General features: G+C 39.7%; 1 protein-coding gene across 1 annotated transcript; it reads right to left on the bottom strand.

The window, feature by feature from the left end:
- Positions 1–202: 202 nt before the first annotated feature.
- Positions 203–20,499, bottom strand: LOC137291568 (sodium-coupled monocarboxylate transporter 2-like). Its single transcript, XM_067822947.1, has 16 exons — positions 20,164–20,499; positions 19,188–19,256; positions 18,372–18,423; positions 14,921–14,988; positions 8,187–8,267; positions 7,816–7,886; positions 7,169–7,306; positions 6,584–6,719; positions 6,132–6,220; positions 5,699–5,811; positions 4,837–4,910; positions 4,265–4,351; positions 2,178–2,359; positions 1,808–1,908; positions 1,621–1,700; positions 203–304 (listed from the first exon to the last, which is right to left on the bottom strand). Exons 1-16 carry the CDS (start codon positions 20,497–20,499, stop codon positions 230–232), a joined length of 1,752 nt encoding a protein of 583 aa, XP_067679048.1. The 3' UTR covers positions 203–229.
- Positions 20,500–22,468: the final 1,969 nt, after the last annotated feature.

Below are 22,468 nucleotides of genomic sequence, written 5' to 3'. Positions count from 1 at the left end.
CTCGCATGATAACGACATTAGACTCTATGTCGAATGGTTGCCTTTATAGAATAAAAGAGGTTGTATATTTATAAAACTGGCATAATTCCTCATGAACCCAACTCCTAAAATACTCATCAAAGAAGTCAGTTAACCTCACCTGCAAAAACTGAAAGTATCGTTTTCTTGTGTATTAAAATATCATTATTCTAGTGTACGTGGTTAGTCTCCGGAATCATTATAGTATTACTTAATTCCTAATGAAGACTTCTGTTTGTTGCCTGTCATCGTTTGGGATATCTGTGTGGGTTAGCCTTTCTTCAGTCTGCAACAAAATGTAACATCACATTTATCTTTGTATCTTTAAGGATTTGATAGCAGGACAGTGTATACTGGCAACATGTCATTCATACATAAAACTTTTAAATCATTTTGGACAAGATGAACCAGTTCCGAAAAGTACGTGCAAAGCTCCACGCCTTGCACAGATTTCACAGACACAACATGATCAATCAATGAATTTCTCGAATCTTACAATTAGACATAGGTTGAAGAGGACCTCCCTCTTTGTGTGTATGCGTGCTTAAATTTCTTTTTTATAAGTTGAGATTGTTTGGATATTTACGCCTGCCAGTAGTATCCCAGACGTGCTTACTGGTGGAAAGGTCAGGACAGAGCAGGCTAGGACACGAGCTAGATGTTTCGATATTGGATGAATTACCTATTTCTCGGCATGATTATCATCATGTTCATTATCAGTGGGAAAGATGAATGACTACTTTACACTGATCCCAACATGCAAAAATGGCTGAGTGAGTTTAGTTTCATGTCGCCTTTAGCAAAATTATTCCAAAAATATCAAAGCGAGTGAGGCCAGAAATGGACTTCACACATTGGGAATCGAACCAGGCATTCAGCGTGACGAGCAACCTTTTTCACCACTAGGTCACGCCACCACTCCACGTGTCAGAGTGAGTGGTGCTGTACGAGGTTTAGCCACAACGCCTATTATGAACTTTCCAAACTCGATTCCATCGAACATGAGTGAACCTCCACATAACAGAAAACACAAACATTTGCACAAAAATAAAGCAACAACAACATGACTTAAGTCAAATTTGTGGCTCATGTCAGAACAAGTGGCCATTGCAATGTACCGTCACAGCGCAAAAGGGCCACACTTTCAGTAAATGTATGTTTTGACTGATTACTGTACCATAAACTCTAAGGCAATACCCAAGCCTGATGATGAAAAAATGCTTGAGTGAGTACGTGAGTGCGTGCGTGAGTGCGTGAGTGAGTGAGTGTGAATATTTCAGCCATACCTTGTGACGAGAACACATTTGACATTGAAATAGTGTCAGTAAAAAACGCTTTAAAGCGAATTTATACATCTGAACGTCACCAATATCGTGTCATGGAGATCATGTAAACTTCTTGTCTACATGAATTATGATCCACGGCAGCCCACAAGTCAAAACCAAACCTTTCTTATGAGCTGTGTACGTTCATTGTCATATTGAATCAGTGAATCATTCACTTAGTGTTGTTGTATGTGTACTTAGAGTATATGCTAGCCATTTCACGAAACGATAATTCCGTGCTAAAGAACCTCCTTGTGCGCTGGTCCATGATACTGACCATCACATGTTCCACTTCCTGCTCGCGCCTCCAGCAGACCCTTCTCACGTAGATAGGGTTAACTCCATCCTTGTTTCCACCTGAAACATCAACGTCTGTAGAAAATCATGTGTCCATACTGACGCACGTGGTAGCAGATTTACGATAAATCCAATATGTTCTATGAACAAATGATCACTACATTTACCTGTGGCCAGACTTAGGGCAACGCCAACCACCAGCACGATGAGGAACCCAAACATATAGTAAAGTGTGTAGGAGAGACTGTAGAAGGAGCTGAGACCTGAACTGGTAGAAAGAAGAAAACCTTTGAATGAGGATGGTTATGGACAAATCGCATGGGATGTAAACATTCAAAGTGGGGACCTCTTTTCTACACAACAAATATGATATTTATATTTTAAAAAACCCTAATAATCATAGTTCATAATAAATATATAAATACATCGATTAATATTAATATGTTCTTTTGATGCAAGTTGAAAGCCTTTCAGATATAAAATCTAGAAGACATTTAACATCATAGCATTAAGATAGGAAGGTGTTCCAAATGTTACCCAGTATATAGAGTTGAGTTTGGTGTTGTCATGGTGTATTGCAGAGTGAGGTTGACTCTCGGGCAGTGATCTGTAGGGGCAGGGGGCAGAGGAGGTGTCTGCCTCACTCCCGGGGAAACAGTGGCACCCACCACCAGCCATGCCAGGCAGCTGATCCCAACCAGGAGCGCAGCAATGGCGCTCTAACGAAAGAGAGATGGAGAGACTGGTTACTAAACATTGTGTCCCGACCCAATAAACATATTTACCAAGTAATACAAGACGCTATTATGGATGACAACTTCTTTAATTCTTTTAACACGACGTTTCAAGGCTGATTCTTGCCGACCCGTGAAGGTCCCTGGGTAGAATAGGCCTTCAGCAACCCATGCTTGCCATAAACGGCGACTATGCTTGTCGTAACAGGCGACTAACGGGATCGGGTGGTCAGGCTCGCTGACTTGGTTGACTCATGTCATCGGTTCCCAATTGCGCAGATCGATGCTCATGTTGTTGATCACTGGATTGTCTGGTCCAGACTCGATTATTTACAGACCGCCGCCATATAGTTGTAATATTGCTGAGTGCGGCGTAAAACTAAACTCACTCACTCACTCACTGATTTTTGCCCCTTCGTCACCTGACAATCGGACACTGAAAGTGACGAAGGGGCAAGAAGTATTACCTCACCAACTTCTAAATGCCTTTGAAAAAATTCATATTTACCAAGTGTATGGTAAAAGCTTCTTATACGTTCTGATAAAAATGAAAACTTTCGAGTGTTATATTGTTTATCTCTTGACACCAGACCTTCCTTCAACACGCCAATATTCTCTTCATACTACTCATGGAAAACCCGTTGCAAAATGTAAATTTGGGTAAAGGGAAACTGATACCTCAATGCACTGCATGACATACCCTTAACAATAGTAGGGGAACTGTACTTTCAATTGGGAGATATATGGGATTGAATCAATTTTGATACAATAATAATGGTTGTTTTGAGAAGGTATCACCACATGAATTTCAGTCAAAGCAAAGCAGTTCGTTCAGTTATCCCCTTTGTTAGGCGACTGGAGTATGACAATTTCAGGTTTACAATTTTCAGTCAATAGCGAGTGATTTGAAGGTGAAAACCCTGACCATGCACAGATACAAGAAAATTATCGGAAAAAAATGGTCTACGGTGATTTATAGACCTGCCTGAAAAACGTCAAGATTCATAATGAGGCTCCCACGTTGTGCATGTGCTCCCCATGCATTGTATTCGCGTGTGGCGATGACGTGAAATGATGCTGCATAATGCATAATGAATCTCACTGGAACGTTCCTCATTGGGTTTTCTTTCTATCGTACTTCAAATTTCAGGTTCCCCTACTTTATGACGAGTGTAGTTGCTTAGGCAGAATCGATGCCATAATTGTGTGTTCGTGCGTGTGTGTGAGTGTGTGTGTGTGTGTATGTAATGTATATGCAGGCAAGTGTGATGAAGCATCCTGCGTCCAGCATGTTTATATCTAATCATTCTTACAGTGATCTTGCTCTTTATCCAAATTCACCACTGCCATTTACCAAACCTCTGTTGTACGATATTGACAGCATATGGCCGAAAAATGAACAGTGGAACGCTTTGTAATTTCTAAACGTTACGACCCGAGTGTTAACTTCGTTGATACACCAAACATACTGTGGGAACAGATATGTGTCCAAGAAAGAGAAAATAAAATATTTCTTGTGTTTATGTTAACACGAATGATGTTTGTATGGTTTGATTTACAAGCTAAGTAAATACTGGATGTCTAATGTAACACACATTGAACTTGAGAAATTTTAAAATAGGAAAGGAATTCCCCAACATGCTCCTTAAGATGTCATATTTGAACTTTTCTCTCTTCACAGTGGTGCGGTAGGTAGCCTGAAGGTTAAGGAGTTCGCTCGGCACGACGAAACATGGGTTCGATTTCTCCACACGGTTACAATGTGTGAAGCCCATTTCCGGTGTCCGTCGCCATGTGTCTAAAAGCGGAGTAATCGATTATCACTGACTAAAATAGGCACTGTTCAAAATAATGTCCCTAAAGTTTGAGGTATGTGCAATGTATACATACTCGTGTGTTGACAAAGGGGAACAGGGCCCCGAGGTAGTACAGGCTGAACATGGGCCCCCCTATGATTCCGGTGGCACAGTAGTACAGCTGAAACAAAGATGGAGCCAAATACATAAAAGACAACCATGTAGTGAGTTCAGTTTTACGCCGCACTCAGCAATATTCCAGCTATATGGCGGCGGTCTGGAAATAATCGAGTCTGGACCAGACAGTCCAGTGATCAACAACATGGGCATCGAACTGCGCAACTGGGAACCGATGACGTGTCAACAAGTCAGCGAGCCTGACCACCCGATCCCGTTAGTCGCCTGTTACGACAAGCATAGTCGCCTTTTTGAGCAAGCACAGGTTGCTGAAGGCCTATTCTACCCCGGGACCTTCAGGGGTCTGTAGATGAGAAATTCAAGTATAACCGATTGTGTCCAGACACATATAATGGCCAGACGCTCGTATCACATAGTGTAAAGGCATGAACTGGATGGATCATCCAACTAATGCACTGACGAGAAAGGCGACTGAATTATTTACTGACAAATGTTAATGCAAAACTTATTCCAATTGTTTGTTATCACCTGGATTAGGCCGATGGATTTCAGTGATGACATACATATCGCAACACAACACGTCACGATCCCCCACGCGATCACTGAAAAGACAACCCCACAGAGTGATTCATCTTCGTGGAAACAGTTCCAGGACAAACACCTAGTCACTAATATACATATAAACATATGGGTGTAATCCAAATTTATCACGATGTTAAAGTGAGTGTCATAATATTTGGATATGAATATTTCTGATAAGTATCTGTGAATACAATTGACAGTTATTACAAACTTCCAAAGAGATTCAGGTCTCCATTATTTTGATAAAACAAACACCATATCCTGGCATTGATGTCTGCATATATACAACTGAGGCGCTGTCGGATAAAATGGGAATAGAATGAATGTCTGTCTGTCAGTCTACCTGGTACTGTATACCGGAGCGAGAACACCCTTTCCACATTCATAAGAAGCAGACCAGGGTCCACTTGCACAAAGCGATCTTAGTGCTACAATTATCTTAAGCCTGTGTTGGAGAATGGGAGTTACAATCATTGTAGCGCTAAGATTGCTTTGTGCAAGTTGGCCCTGATTGTTCAATTTGGACTTTATCAGGGGCGTATATCACAGCGGTATGATGATGTTCGTAAACCAGTCGAGTGTGAACCAAACTATCCATTTGATTGTTACCATACGGTATGATGACATCGTATACGATTAGCATCGATCCACGCAAATGGGATACGATGGCGTGTCAAACAGGACACCGATGCTGAGCACCCGATCCTATTCATTAGTCGCCTTTGGGTTGCTGAAGACCAGTTCTAACCCGTATCTTCACGGACCAGTGCAAGCTATTGAATAAAGAAACCGTTGTCCTCTGTCATACCTGAAACTTTGGCGACTGTGATTTGTTTAGACTCTAACATATCAGGAAAACGCAGTCTTACAAACTCCTCCCATGTTATATTCGCAAGGGCAGAGAGTCCTGATGATAAAGAACTGAAAAATATAAATAGTGAACTTTATCACTGTCAAGTTAAATACACATAAATGTGGCTGTACACTTTGCACATTCTGTTATCTATAGATATTTATGATATGTGAACACACATTCCACAATTGATTATCTTTCCTAACTTGTAAATACTTGCAAACAAACAAAGTTTATGGCTTCTCAATATCTAGTTGCTGTTAATTTGTGTCAAGCGATGAGCTTTGTGGAAAGATAGATTCAACATGTGTACGCCATAGTTTGATATGCCTATGGAGACATTGTGCAAATAACTAATTAATCTTCAAATTTATGTGAATAAACTGACCTGAGTGACCCACTGTACAGCGCTGCCAGAAATAGTCCCGACATTCCTGGCAGGTTCCGGAAAATGTCTATTGTCAAGAAAGGTAATACCTGTGAAAGAGAGTAAATTCAGGCAAAGGAGGGTAAAGGTAAAATGTGTTGCTCAGCACAGTTTTCTTGAACTCGTGTAACTTCTTGAAGTTTTTGTTTGATGACTGACAACACCTATCAATTTTTAACTGTAGTTATTTAAATGGTCCTCAAGGGGCCATCTGATCCTAAAGAGCATCTAAGTGCAACATCCTCACCACTGGTCTCTTCTGAATCTCAACAGAACCGATTGTAACACTTCAACAATTTGTTACGTTTCACAAGCTTTCAAGAACGTATCTGCTTTACTTTATATATTTACAAGGCATATATACATGAATCAAATGGTACCCGTTTACGAGTTATTACAAATCGTTGTCGTACCTGATTCATATTGTCGATCTGATTGGACGCTATAGGGTCGCATCTCTTGTAGTCATAGTAACCATATGCCACAAGACCACTTATGATGCAAAGGGCTCCAAATATAGGGGTGCAGATTATCCCAAACACCATCGCTCTTAAACAGAAAAACTTAGTTGTTGTGGTACCTAATTCAGTTGAAAGAAGATATACAGATCAGTCATGTTATCCAACATGATCATCATTCAAAACAGATTTCAAGCATAACATACACTATATGTACGCATCAGTGGACGCCTTTGTGTTCTGATCTAATGCAGTTGACGATTTGATGAAACTTAAAACTATGATGTGATACCTTTTTACTGACCCTACAATATTTATTAGTTTCAGTTGGTACACACAAAACGTCACCATCAGTGTCGACTTTCCACTGAAACAGATTTCGTAAAGTTGCAAAAGGAAAAATGGTCTTGAAAATGATCTGAGTGGATGGAAAATGAACTGTACGGAACCCTTGTGCATTTTTAACCACCGACTCAACTTACGATGATATACTGTGAATTTTGTCATGAAAATTTTGCTTTTGAAAAGACGTGCAGATACCTCCTTGCTTCAGTGAGTGACTTCGAGGCGGCAACGCGCTGTAGATAGGCGGGTTTGAAAACTAACCCCAGTCCAGTAAATACTCTGGCAACACCCAAGTTCCACACGGTATGTCTGATCGTGGGGTCAGGGTCAAATCTGAAAACACGAGCTTAGGTTGTCACCCAGTTTGTTCTGGAGAGGTCGGAGCTTAGCAATCTTGTACACATGAAGTAGGTGGAGGGGGAAGGGTCAGCAATTGTTTTCATTATTTTCATTTCAAAACTATGCTTGAAAGATTATGCAGTGTGGTGGTGTTTTGACGCTCCATAAAAATGGACAAATCTCAAATACATGTAAAAATAATCACGTTGTTCCTCGGACAAAAAGACAACGACACGGGAACACAGTACTGCGCTACATGTATGGAATTGGCCACATTTTGTCACTGAAACTTCCAATTCAGAAATGCCCCATGCAAGTCGTCCATTAAATATGTTCTGAGCTCCATAAGGCTATGTTGCAACCTTGTAATTAATATCTTCTCATAAATGTTCGCACAGTGTTCTATAAACTGTGATGGAGATCGCATGCCCGAATGTATACCCAACATTTGTGGAGGAATATTGCTCAGCACAAAGTCTCCCTTCATTACAACCAATACGCACATGAACACAAGTCTTCCTCCAGAAAGTACCCTGTTCCATATCTCCTGCACTCCTCCTACCTCGATGGTTCCCTGTTGCATTGAATTCAAGTATTCATTACAATCTAATAACACACGTAGGTGACAATATTCCAGTAAAGCAACGTCACAATAGGAAGAGGAGCATCTGAAATGGGTTTCATACTTTATAAACATTTGGGGTTAGAAATCCGGGCCTTTGATGCCACACACTAAATGACACTAAGCTATCCTCATAAACAATGTAAGAAAGGACTACTGGATGTACACGGGACTTAAAAATGTATGTTCTATGAATGCTTGATGTTATTACATGTTACTGCATAATGTGAAAGTGTGTGCAATGCTTCTCACCTTTATCATTACCGCAAGTATCCCAGCAACCATAATGATGTACTGTAGAACATCTGTCCATATCACCGCTTTCAGGCCACCCTTCCGACATAATATGTATATAATAGATAACAATGTAAACGAAACATCCTTTCATAATCTAGACGATATGGTTGAAAAATTGCCGATGTGACGTAAATGCGTTAACGCTAAGCACCCTTAACAACATACGCCCGTAAGAGATACTCTTTGTGATTTGTTTCTTTGTTGTTTAACGCGGCGTCCTCCTCTTTAGGAAATAATTAATTATCCAAAACCTTGTTTTTTTTGTCACTGGCAATAAATATTGAACTTCGTATCAATCGTTTCCTCTGTATAATAGGATAGAGTGAGTGAGTGAGTTAATATTTAACGTCACATCGGCAATATTGCATCAATATATCGTGACGAGAACATACGTGACATTAAAAACCATATATATGTGCATATTATGGAGAACCTGTTGACGAAGGACAGTAAAACCACTAGATTATCACAGTTAGTATTTAAAACTAGCGTGGAAACTGAAAAAATAATAGTATCACTATTTGGACAGTACAATATAAAAACAGGCCATAGATCGCCAACAGCCGAAGGTAGATAACCATACTAGGGACCATGGGGACTTGAGTGCCTTTGCTACCTGCATGGTCCCTACCTGGCTTTACACCATCCCCTCGGCTGCTGGCGACTGTATGCAAAATTAGGCACAATTTAAAATGACACATATTCTACGGCTAAAAAGTGGAAAATTAAATCTGACTTCAACTGTTTGGATACTTACGTACCCTCTCAGGAGGACAATAATTTTACGGTACTTCAATCCCTTTCGAAAATACAGCCACTTACAATCTTAGGTGCTAATCCAACTTTCAATCATAAAAAAGTCATGTAACAGGTCTAATTCCTTTAAGAACGCAATGATTAAATGATAACTAACATTACTAAAAGATCCTTCATAGTTCTTGATTTATTGTTCTCCCTTGTGATGGAGTATTCAACACAGTCAAGCAAAATATGCTTGACTGTGATTCTTTCATCACCAAGGATACACAATGGAGGATCTTCACCTTCAAGCAAATATTCATGTGTATATCGTGTGTGGTCAATACGACATCGCATGATGACCTCTTCAAATCTGGACTAACAAGCCAAGTAGGTGTAACCAATGTAGGGTTTTATTTCATGTATTTTGTTGAATGAGTATATCTAGTATGGCCAATACGACATCGCCTTAAAATAACTTCTTCAAATCTGGACTGACAGCCCAAGTAGGTGTAACCAATATACGGTTTTATTTCATGTAGTTTATTTATACCTACTTGAGTGTCCCACCTCTTCTGCATCATATCACAGATGTAAGACCTAACGGTAGCTTTTTAATCACTGTATGGAATAAGAAGTGGTGTCACAGATTTGTTGAGTGCTGCTTTAGCAGCAAGGTCAGCCAGTGTGTTCCCAGAAATGCCCACGTGGCTGGGTAACCAACAAACAAAATACGATGTCGTATTGGCCAGTAGCAAGATCATTATACAGTTCAATAATTTCTATTAAAAGTGGATGTTTACAAGAAATATTTTTAATCGCCTGAAGGCAAGAAAAAGAGTCTTAATAGATAATATAATGTTTACGCTTAAGGTGTCTTTGAATATATTTAAGAGCTGTTAATATGGCATTTGCGTCTGCAGTAAAAATGGAGCGTTATCTGGAATTCTAGAAGATATTGTTCTCGATCCATAAGCTACTGCACCACCGTCCTTCGAACCATCTGTAAATAAGGGTTTGTAATTGCAATATTTACTTTGTAATTGATTATATTCTTGTTTATATTGTAATTCATTAGTTTCTGATTTTTTTAAATGAAGTTAACGTTAGGTCGACTTGTGGAGGAGAAGAAAGAAGACGAGAGGGAGCTATGTTTTCCAGCTCAATGCCGGCCGAAGAAAGAAAGGGTTTAATTCTGTGTCCTAGAGGTGGAAGAAGAAAAGATGTCTTGTACAAATCCCCATAAAGTTGATTGAACACACAGTTATATTCAGGGTTAGATTCGTTAGAGTATAATTTGGTAATGTACTGTAAGGATAATTTGATACGACGTTGTATTAGAGATGGTTCATCGACCTCAACGTAATGACTGTCAATAGGGGAAGTCCAGAAAGACCCAAGACAAAGTCTTAGGCCTTGGTGGGGGACAGAATCAAGAAGTTTAAGGTTGCTTTTGCAGGCTCCACCATATACGATGCAGTCGTAATCAAGTTTCGAACGGACCAATGATCGTTAAAGTTGTAGGAGGGTAGCCCCCTCCCCACTTACATTAAGAAATGACTTTCAACAAGTCAAGTGCCTTCAGGCATTTGATATGGGGAGAAACGTAAAATGCGAGTCAAACATCAATCCCAAGAACTTGGCCTCTTTTACACTTTAATAGCGGTGCCATTTAGAAACAGTTCAGGATCTTTCTGTCGTTTATATCGTCTACAGAAATGTATACAATTAGTTTTCGATTTAGAAAATCTGGAACCGTTCTCAAGACACAATTTATTAATTTTGTTTAAACACATCTGCAGTTGCCTCTCAATAGTATTATTACTACGACAAGAAATATTAAAATCATCCACAAAAAGTGATCCGTCAATCGAATCATTTAAAACTTTGGATAAACTTGTGATTTTAATGCTAAATAAAGTAACAGAAAATACTCCCTTGTGGAACACCCTGATCCTGATTATAATGATCAGACTTGGTAGAACCCACTCGGACTTGAAACTGCTTGTCATTTACAAACTCTGATATAAATTGAGGCAATCGGTCTCGCAATCCATAGTCATGTAAATCTTTTAAAATGACGTATTTCCATGTAGTGTCATATGCCTTTTGTAAATCGAAAAAAGATAGACACTGCATGTTGTTTATCAATCATAGCGTTTTTGACAAAAGACTCCAAACGCACCAAGTGATCAATGGTACTTCTGTTTTTACGAAAGCCACACTGAATATCTGTTATGAGGTTATTGGTTTCTAAGTACCAAACTAGTCTATTGTTTACCATGCGTTCCATGGTTTTACAAACGCAGCTTGTGAGAGAAATTGGGCGATAATTTGAAGGATCGGTATGGTCACGTCCAGGTTTAGGTATTGGGACTACTATAGCATCTCGCCATGATGACGGAAATTTCCCCGACGTCCAAATATCATCAAAAATATTTAGAAGAGTTTCTAAACAAGATTCTGGTAAGTGCTTCAGAAGTTGATAATGTATGTTATCAGCTCCTGTAGCAGTATCGTGGGCCTGGTCAAGAGCTGTATGGAGCTCATGAATTGAAAATACCTCGTTATAATCTTTCCCGTTATGTGAAGTGAAATTAATAGATTTATTTTCTTGCTTTTGTTGATACCTTTGGAACTGAGGTACATAATTTGGGGAAGAAGAATGTTGTGCCAGTGTTTCACCAAGTTTATTAGCAATATCAGATTTATTAGTTAATAACTGGTCTCCGTCTTTGAGATGGTTAATGGTAGATCTACAGCCCTTACCTTTGATTTTCTGGATCATATTCCATACCTTAGAAATTGGCGTACGTGAATTGATTTTAGATACATGGTTTTGCCAAGACTGACGTTTATTTTGTTTAAAAGTACGCCGCGTTTTAGCATTTAAGATTTTACATTTGCTCAAGTTATGAACCATAGGATGACGACGGAAATAGTGTTCAGCCTTTTTCCGTGCCTTGCGAGCCTGTTTGCATTCCACTCTAACCATGTGAAGAATTACTGAGGACTTTGGAATGCACCGATCCGATATGTCATTCAGTTTATAAGAAAAACATTTAATAGCATCAGGAACATTAATGAAAAAATTAGGTTTAAGTTTGTCAATGCAAGGAGTTTCATATATCCTGTGCCAGGGTGTAAATATGTATTTGAACAATCATTATATATGCATAAATCATTTATTTGTAATAAACCCCTCCAGTACTTTCCCTGTAGCATTAATAGTTGCACCTCCCCAGAGTGGGTTGTAGCCATTAAAATCACCGATAATAATACAGGGTTTCGGTAGTTGATTGTAAAGGGTCTGGATATAAGCCTGCTGAAAAGCAGAAGATGGTGGAATGTATAGCGAGCGGAGAGTAAAAGTAACATGGAAAGTAAGTTGTACTGCAACGGCTTGAAGATTAGTTTTAAGGACATCAGGGTTTTGGAGTACACTATGCCTCACAAGGATGGATGATCCTCCCGTGGCCCTATCACCCTGAGGAGAAAAAGAATGATATGCATTGAACTGACGCAAACTGAAATTGTCTGTCTGCTTTACATATGTTTCTTGCAGACAGAAAGCTGATGGACTAATGCCCTGGACCAATAGTAGTAAGTCGTTAAAGTTGGTCTTCAGTCCTCGGCAAATCCACTGTATAATATTGTTTTGAGAAGCTATCTTTTGGGAGGTATGATTGGGGATCTACCCCGTACATTTTTACAGGGCGTACGCTTTGCGCCCGTGGCGGGATCTTTTCAGCCACATCCATTCTTTCAAGAGATCCAAACCTATTAAATAGTTGGATCGGATTATCTGACCCCTTTGAAAAAATCCTATCACTTTGATGTCCGTTCGAAGATTCACTTCTTGATTTGTTTTGTCTCACATTTCTTTGAGGTATTTGTGGTTTTGTGCTTGAGGCTTCTTCTGAGTGAGAGATGATGATTGACCTTCAGAAAGAGTCTGTATGTCAGAGCGTGAATCAGATGTTTGAGTTGATTGTTCATTTGCATATATTTGAGGCGCTTCAAAGTTCAACCAGGTCAAGTCTGTCTGGCAGTCAACAGATAACGTTTGTGACTTTGTTGGTTATTTCAGGGGTTTTCAGGATTACAGACGCATAAGTTTCCGTGCCTTCCTTAGATTGAACAAGTTTCTTTGCTTCAGAAAAACAGATGTTTCTGGAAAATTTAATTTTATTTATTTCTGCTTGGTGTTTCAAGACAGGACAGTCTTTGGAGTATGATTGGTGACTCCCTGCACAGTTGGTGCATTTTTAGCCTCATTGTCACAATCTTCCGTTGTATGAGTTTGCTCACCGCAGTGAGCACATGTGACAGATCTTGTGCACGTATTGACGCCATGGCCAAATCGTTGACATTTGAAACACTTTAATGGGCTTGGAACAAAGTTGTCAACTTTGATATTGCTGTAACCAGATTTGATTGATGTTAGGGCAGTCCACGTTACGGCGTTGGTTATGTTTGTGAGTTCCTTCGTGTCGAGAACCATTTAACAAACATAACGTCTTGATCTCTCATCTCAAACACTATGTCAGCTTCAGTCATATCAGCAAACAACTGATCCCTATCTCGTACAATGCCTTTACTGGTATTGAGCGTTCTATATGCTTTAACTGAAACAGGAATGCCGACAAACGAAACTGTTGGCATAAGGTTGGTAGATTGCTGTTTCCTGTTCCATTCTATCAGCAAAGAACCTGATCGGAATCGTCTGACGTTTTTAACCGCACCGACTATGCCTTGAATACCCTTAGATATTGCAAAAGGGTTAAGTTTGAGAGGTGTTTTGTCTCAAGCACTAAAATCGTAGCCAATGTTCTACAGATATTAAAGGTCTTTGCTCATCTTCATTATCCAGTGGACGTTTTGTTTTCTTGGAAGGGGTTTGGTATTCCATGTTTGTTGGTTACATGGTTCATCATCCGAGTTCCCCACCCACCACGGAGCATCACAAGGACAATGCCAAACACAAGCGGGCCTCCAACTTGCAGCACCAAGGACACCCGTATGATACACTCCAGCAGAAATATTATAAAGATTAACACTTCCACCAGATTGGCCCATGAGCCACTCCCTTCTGGGCATAAGACTCTAGGCCAAGTTCATGTAAACAAAATTCAAGTCAAACTATATTCTATGAACCATGGGCGCCAAGACCAAAAATTTAAACATTTTCAAATAGAATTTTGTGCAGTTACATAAAATCCATGCACAGGGCTTGGCATGACCAGCCAATTGGTTGAACCGGGAACAATGAGCAATAGGAACAATGGTCCTGCTCCTAAGCCCTCAACCACCAGGATCCCTTCCTCCACCGACACAGGGCCGCAACCCACGGCAAACGGTTGGTGGACCAAATATCCCCCCGGGTCCACAACTGGGGTGGCGTTACCCAACACCCACCACGAGGAGGTGGCCGTTCACGGGTACCTAATAGGATAGAGAATTTGCCTGAGAGATTTGGGGCTGTCTGTTGAATACATCTCAGCAATTATGTATTTCAGCATCATTTGCTAATTTATATCAGTGGCTAGCTGAGATGTCGATGTATTATCGAAATTATATGCGTGGCTAAAAAATGAATCAATGTCACATAACTGTCAATATTTTTGCGAAGAAACGAATAATCCTGATGAGGTATGATGAGATGAACAATAGTGAGTGAGTGGTCAAGTTATCTGTGACATTATACATGCCCTATATTTTCTTAATTATTCAAAAGTCGCTCAGATACAGCTTGACAAGTGCAGATTATAACAGATTCTGAGATGTAAGTACAAATAGGAAGTAACACAAGAACTTAAGTAGAACTGCAAAACTAATATGCAGTCAGTTATACATCCAAACCGATCATTTGAAATTCAGAGGATTACAACTCCGCTAAACAAAGTGGGAATTGCATTGCTTGATTGTGATAATGATCAAAAATAACTTACAATAGTTGTGTAGAGAATAACTGCCGCTGACGTCGCTAAGATTGACCCCAATGTGGAGAATCCTGTCACTGGAAAATATCGTGAAAGATGTAGTTTGTCGTCGCCACATGCTGGCATTATAGGTTCAAGGTTACATTTATCTCTTGTCAGAAGCCGATTAAAGGGGAATATGAGGGAATTTCAGTAATTTCCCGTGTGAAAGATAAAGTCATCAGAAACATATACCCAAAGTTTCATTTACAAATTATGAATATTTACGTCTTAATCGCGAAAACAGTTTCTGTTATCTCAGCTTCGGCTGTTATGCATATTCCGCTGGAAATCACGCGACCTTTCCGCTCGTGACGTCAAATGTGACTAGCGTCTAAAGACCAAGCGCTCCATTAATACAAGTCGTGTTGTTTCTGACGTTTTTGCAAATGGTACGATGCTTTTTTCAGTTACCTGCGGATGCATGGAATCATCGAACAATGAAAAGAGCCACCACACAAAGTGTGTGTCTGTGTCTTTGTGTAATACCATTAACCTTTATTTCTGTATTATATTTGTTTAAGCAGTTTCAATGTTGAAGGAATGGAGGAGTGTTATGCAATATGGTATTATGTTCAGATGCGTAACTGCGCGTGTTTGACGGTTGTTCGTGCCACTGTCTGATGGTTGTTATACTATGTGTGTTGACTACAGGTGTGCCATTTTAATATCATCCTTGTGTTATTGTGTCTCATATGCCTAAAGAGGCCGTACTCATTATCAGAGTCTGACAAAGCGTAATACACAATTTCCTATTTATCAGAATGAAAATCAATCAAATTTACCCATCAAACATAAAACGGGCTATTGCTTCGAATGTTATCATAAACTAACACCTCATAAGCCGTGTATTTTAAAAGACGATTTGGTACAGCAAAACGAATTCCAATGAACGTAAGAATAAAATGGTACTTATTGCATGGATTGTAAGATGTGAAAAAATGCCAACAGCTAGACAACAATTGGTACTTCATGAATAAAGGGGGTGCTATGTATTATGGATGCATAGAAATGGCACAAACTACATACTTAAAATCATTTCGAAATGTTTGCAAGTGTGCATCAAATAATGGGTGGATCACCAATGTTATCTATTCCTATAAAAGACATGGTAAGCATACATGGGTTTTAGATGTCCGTCACTTATTTTTCACAACTGGTCTTTCATATGTTTGAATAGAGCAATGTGCAGGAAAAATACAAATGTTGAACAGCACTTTTGCACAAAGAATCCGTGAATTATATTCCCAGATTTGGCATGAGTATCTTTGTACATCCACAACCTTGAGGAATTACTCGAGTTTCAAATCATTATTACAGCCTTACAGCACTAAGTGATAACACCTTGATTCGTGACATTCCGTAAATTACGTATTGCATTGCATTAGTTTAAAGTTAATTTACTGAGAAAAAACATTGTACTAATGAAACATTCCTATATGCACTATGTATGATTGTTGTAATCTAGGAGTTCTCGAAGATAGGTACCATTTATTATTTGTATGTGAAAGGTACGCGCATGTCGGAACAAAATAATTAGAAAAGTCTGTCTGTCCTCGGTACAAAAAAATACCCAAACGATAAATTCTGTCGCAATTTTCATAAAACATGTGTTTTCCTTTTCATGAAGATGTACATATTTTCTTCCTGTCACGTGTCAAGTCGCCATGGCCAAACTACCAAAGAAATAAAACTATTTCTAGTTACGCATCTGAACATAATACCATATTGCATAACACTCCTCCATTCCTTCAACATTGAAACTGCTTAAACAAATATAATACAGAAATAAAGGTTAATGGTATTACACAAAGACACACACACACACTCACACACATTGACCCCATCCACACCCTGACCCTTGCCCGTCAGTCTCACCCCATTTACCCACCCATTCGAAAACAGTCAGACAATTTTAACTGATGAATTGCATAGATGATGGTATTATAGTTCACACACACATATGTTTTCACTGTACTTTAATATAGTCTTAGGTGTGACTGGTGTTGAAATGCGCTCCTGACTCGGAATGAACTTGTCTATATCTGTCTTTATACTAGGAGGACGGGTGAAATGGTGGCTCATTTCATTGTTCGATGATTCCATGCATCCACAGGTAACTGGAAAAAATCATCGTACCATTGAATGGAATCAAATTGGTGCCACCATTTCGAGTGAGTGAGTTAAAATTCAACGTCACATAGGCTACATTTCAGCCATATCGTGACGAGAAAATTGTGATACTGAAATAAAATATGTATACATTATAAAAACCTGTCGTCAAAGGACTGTAAAACAACTAGAATATCACAGTTACAATCAACAATCATGTGGAGAGTTAAAACAAAATACGGGCTGTAGATCGCCAACAACTGAAGGTACATCACCATACTAGGGACCATGACAATACCTTTGCTACCTGCATGGACCCCAGATGGATTTACACCATTTCCTCAGCCATTGGCGATTATACTGATTATACATGTTTTCACAATTCTGATAGCAAATCTAATTCTTTTTAAAAAACAATAATTAAATGAGAACTAGTATTAGTCAAAAGACTCCTCCATTTCGATTGATTCTTCTTCTTCATTCTCACTGGAAGTTTCTCCTGATCGATGTAAAATCAGTTAGTACTGATACGGTCTAACTTCCAGGTAAAACATAACGTCGGGTACATATATAATAGCTTCATAATCCATGGTCACTGTCAAGTTGTCAAATATAACCAAAGAGGAAGCCACCGGCAATAGTCACATTTGACGTCATGTCATGTCATACCGTCTCTGTTCATTACCCGTCGGGTGTTTCCGCTATGAGCGGAAATCCGAGGTCGTTTTTCACGTTTTTATTGCGATTTTTGACACGGAAAGTGGTCTTTACGGTGCGCTTTTCCATATAACAAAAATTGTTTTACGTTAATATTCTCCTTTAATCAGGCTCCATAATCCGGTTCTTGGAAATCCTTTTTATTTAAAAAGATCACGGTTCAGGCATGACTATTTACAAGTCACGCAGTTTCTATGTGTCTTAAAGAGGAATTCATGAGTGGCACAGGCAGATATTAAGATCGATGCCTAAGGTTCAGATGCTAGAAATGCAGCAGGGGCTTGTATTGGGTCATAGTACTGATTCAAGGAAGATATAACCTAACACGGTTTTAGCCGAAGTATTAAGCTTACTGTCAGGAAAATGAATAGCATCACAGATCCGTGTATAAAAATGTACAAACCGGACCAAGCCACCGAAACAATGCGGTATAACATAGTATGAGTGTACTTATAGCATATCGATGGTTTTGAGCAAGGTGAAGCATAATATATGTTTGGCGTAGTTAGTGGTACAAGTGTGATGTTAAGAATACAGTGTTTCAGCTTTCAATATTAACGATGTCAGAACGAGTAGTGTTCAGTCGTTTTACCAGCCTGCAGTGCTATTGCTTGCCCAAACAAGATGATGCTCATGTAAAAGACCTGAAATGTAAGCAAAAAAGTTAAATACATAAAGAGAAGAAAAGCAACAGCTCTTTTGTAGGGATTGAATGGCTATAAGCGAGTATATTATTTTTTCAAGTTATACATGTGGCTGTCCCATATCTTTGGCAGTGAAGCTAAAGGGCTTTGTACAATTCTGACTATCTCATCAGATATTGTTTCATCAGTTCTACAGCTGTATGCTGTATGCAATAAAGAAGAAGTTGACATCCATAACATTTTGTCGTATATGTGTGTTGTTGTTTGTAGACCAATAGGGTTGGAACCAGACAGAGCATGTGAATCACTATGAAATAGTGATGGGGCCAGGTGTTCGCGGAAAGGTGAGCGCATCCTGCCTCACTGGTGCCACTCGTCATTAACATATGCTAAATCTAGTCATTTATTCACCTGAAATAGTTCGGGAACGCATGGTATAAATCAAAACAGGGAATTACATCAGAAGCCTCATTCTTAGCGAAATGCTTTACCCCCCAGTTTTTCATACAGGGTAGTGGCACACAGCGTTGACAGAACGGAACTCTGACATTGTTTCTGACATTGTAAACATGTCAGCAAATCCTTTGATGTTTTGTTGTGAATTCACAAACTCCGCTGGTCTCAGAAAGTTTAGGTAAACATCTTGAATGCCATTCCATGATAGTATTACGAATAATGGTTACCCTTCTACAGGGAGTTCGTGTTACATTCAGTAAATATATTTCACTTAGACGTCGAGCGTTTTATGTCCACATGAATCTTACATTCTCCAAGCAGGACGCTCCCGTCATGATGAGACTAAGTACTCTGGACTTGAAGCGACCCTGTATATACTGCAAACAATGGGATTCCGACAGTATAAGTGTGCATCTACAAAAGTAGTGAAAAGATTACTAACGTCACAATATCTGTTTTCGACTGTTACCAAAATAAAGTACTATGGGTACTTTAGTGATGATACTTCGAAGCGTATTTTACAGACACTGTTGACCACATGTCATGCCTTTAACTATTACAAATAATATATCAGTGTTTTAGCCCTCTTATATGACAGGGTGCAATGAAAGATTCCGTTTGGATTCAGTGAGAATTTAAGGACGCATTTCTATTGGATTCCACCTCAGAATCTACCTATGAATGGAATGCGGAATAGTAAAATTTATATTATATTAACTAATATCGCTGACATCGTAGTTTCATAACATCAATCAAAGATTATCCCTGTTTTATACTATAAGACATGCCACTTGTTCGTGTTAAAGATAATGAAAGTGAAATTCAGCAAAGATTGAGTTTGTGAGTATGGTTTTACGACGCTTTTACAAGTGTTTAAGTAATATCACCATAAATGGGCTTCAAACATTGTATCCATGAGGGGAATAGAATCCGGGTCTTCGACATTTGACCTCATTACTGGTAGTCCAAGCGAATCGTTTTGAATTACTGCGTTTCGAAGATAGTCAGGGATGGGATCACTACTTCCAACGTAACTGTGGAAAAGACAGAGATTAACCAGGCAGAAACTCGGGTCATTACATCTATTTCCATGCTCAAGGTAGACGCCATTTACTCCTAGATCATAATACGATTAGGTAATCGTTGACCCAAATAACATCCACATGGTTCAAGAGAGTATATACGGGAATACGAGATGGAAATATAACGTATCAAACTGAATACAGTACACACTGTGATGTTAACTATCGACTGAGTGTTCAACGTCAGTAAAAATGTGGACACCTGGAATGGGCTTGATATGTTCAGTCTCTTCAGTAGATCCAGCAGGAGGTACATTTCTAGAAGTTTTCCCAAGCAAAGTGCTATGTCATTGAGAATCCACATGATGCCATTGTTATATGCTTCTGCCGATGCTCCAAGCATGGTAATGGTCGATGTCAGACTCGCCAATAAAGACATCGCAACGGGGAAGTAGGTCAGTTTTCTTCCAGCCAGCAGGTATTCGTCCAGGCTCCCGTGTCTCCCGACTAAGGCATGGTATATACCAATGCTCACCGAGGCAGCCACCATGACTCCAAACACTGCGTAGTCCCATTTTCCAAATCTGTGCGACTCCATTGACTCTGCGAACAGATATGTGGTACAGACGTAACAAGAGAACGGAAACAGATATGTATTCACTCCGAAAATAACAAAGTGTATTTGCAGCGCGATCGTGTGTGAAAAGGGTCAACAGACACAATGGTAATTCATCCACATACATTCTACAGACAAGTAAGGTAACTGATGATGAAGCTAAGGATGGTGCACTCGTAAGTGGCTCGTAAGTAGGTCGCATGACTACAGTACCACGAAATTTGAATATTTTCTCAGAAAGTAATCGTATGATATCCCAAACCCGCGCATTTAGGTGATTAACACACACTTGAGAACACAATTGTATGAGGAGATGACAACCTTTAGCTGAATGCTGAATATACCTGCAGTTTGATTTAGTACACATCACATTACTAGGCTACACAGAGCAAGGCATTCCATCATTATCACAGACAGATTTAGCGCCAGTTCCTGTAAAAAAAGTACTGCACAGTAGCCCACTCAGAACAAATCGAGAATGAAGTGCTAGCCACTGTATGTTTTCTTGAACAGGTGCGCCTAGTGGTAGCAAGAGTTGTATACTCCCCAGGGAGTTGAGATTGAAATGCGATGTGCTGTTGAGATTGACATCCGGTGATCGAGGGAAAACATACCAACGCCTTGAGCATGCACTAGTGCGTGGATATGTGCGCTATATAAATAGCGCACAATCTATCTATCTTTCTATCTATCTAACAGGTATGTCTTCAGTCCAGATTTGAATAATTCCACTGTTCATTCAGGACACTATTTCCAGAGGTGATTTCGAGGTCCATTGATGACAAATAGTGCATATGTCATATTCTGTAATATGACGTTTCGGAGTATATTCGATTCCTTCATCAGGCGATCCTAGATGCAATGAAAGGATATGACATGCAATTCACCTGGCGTCACTCTCCATCCTTGTTGCTGGAAACGGGTACACGTGTACACCGTCTATGATACATTAAAATCAATGACATTATGATACATTATTTGCTTCCATGAACAGTGTCAATACCTTGTATTGCCCGTGAAAGTGCGACTTCCCATGTATATGTTTAGGCTACAAATGTCAACTCTAGGCTCAGTCTGACATCATGACTTCTGATACAAAATGAGACGTTTCCTGACGGCAGCGGAGAGGGGTCAAGCAATTGGTCTCATGCAAGCTGGTCACAGTGAACGATAAGCTGCAAATCACTTGAATGTGAAGCAAAGTGTCATTTGGACATATGGAATAAGATCAAGTCGACCTAGAGTAACTATTGCAAGAAACGAAAGGCACATGGTTAACGTCGGTTTACGTAACCGATTCGTGACGATTCGAATATAGGATGAATATTACGATATTCATGGTTCCGGGATAAACAGGAACACTACTCGACGCCGACTGCGTGCCAATGGGGTCCGTTCAGGGTGACCAACAGCCTGTCCACCACTTCTGCAACGTCACAGACATGCTAAATTAACGTGGAGCTGACGTCGTCATGGACGTTGGAATGATCGTTGGTCAGTCAATGATCGAGCGTGCTCTTGACAGGTGAAAATCTGTTTAATTTGTTTTAACTGATGGTCGTAGGAGAATATTCTGCTGAAGAGGTGCTGCTGTTGTCTTTCACAACAGGTTTGGTGGCGGGTCAGTCATGGTCTGAGTAGGTATCATGGCTGCAGGATGAACCCAGCTTCACATTATTGATGAAAATTTGACTGGTAAGCAGTATCGAGATGAAATGTTGATCCCCATTGCTAATCCGTTTTTTTGCAAGCCATGCATGGATATTATGGTTATGATTCTCTTCTAATGGACAATAATGCCAGACCTCACAGAGTCACTGTTTATGTTCAGTAACAGGGTGTGGAACCGGCCGGAATGTTCACTAGACCCAATCCTGTAGAACATGCATGGAATGACCATGCCAGACATGTATATATGCGTCAATCTGTTCCATTCGCTGCCTCGAGGCTC

The sequence above is a fragment of the Haliotis asinina genome, chromosome 7 (assembly GCF_037392515.1).
Source record: "Haliotis asinina isolate JCU_RB_2024 chromosome 7, JCU_Hal_asi_v2, whole genome shotgun sequence".
In the NCBI taxonomy this organism is placed as follows: domain Eukaryota; kingdom Metazoa; phylum Mollusca; class Gastropoda; order Lepetellida; family Haliotidae; genus Haliotis; species Haliotis asinina.
The sequence above is the reverse complement of the archived record's forward strand: the minus strand, read 5'-3'. Positions and strand labels throughout refer to the sequence as shown.

What these genes read in the sequence shown, in the direction of transcription:
- LOC137291568 (XM_067822947.1), bottom strand. Translation starts at nt 20,499, where the DNA reads ATGGAGTCGCACAGATTTGGAAAATGGGACTACGCAGTGTTTGGAGTC. An exon ending in CACAGTCGCCAAAGTTTCAG is followed by an intron (nt 4,911 to 5,698) that starts GTATGACAGAGG and finishes TTGTCTTTTCAG; the next exon opens with TGATCGCGTGGGGGATCGTG. An exon ending in AACTCAACTCTATATACTGG is followed by an intron (nt 1,909 to 2,177) that starts GTAACATTTGGA and finishes TCTTTCTACCAG; the next exon opens with TTCAGGTCTCAGCTCCTTCT.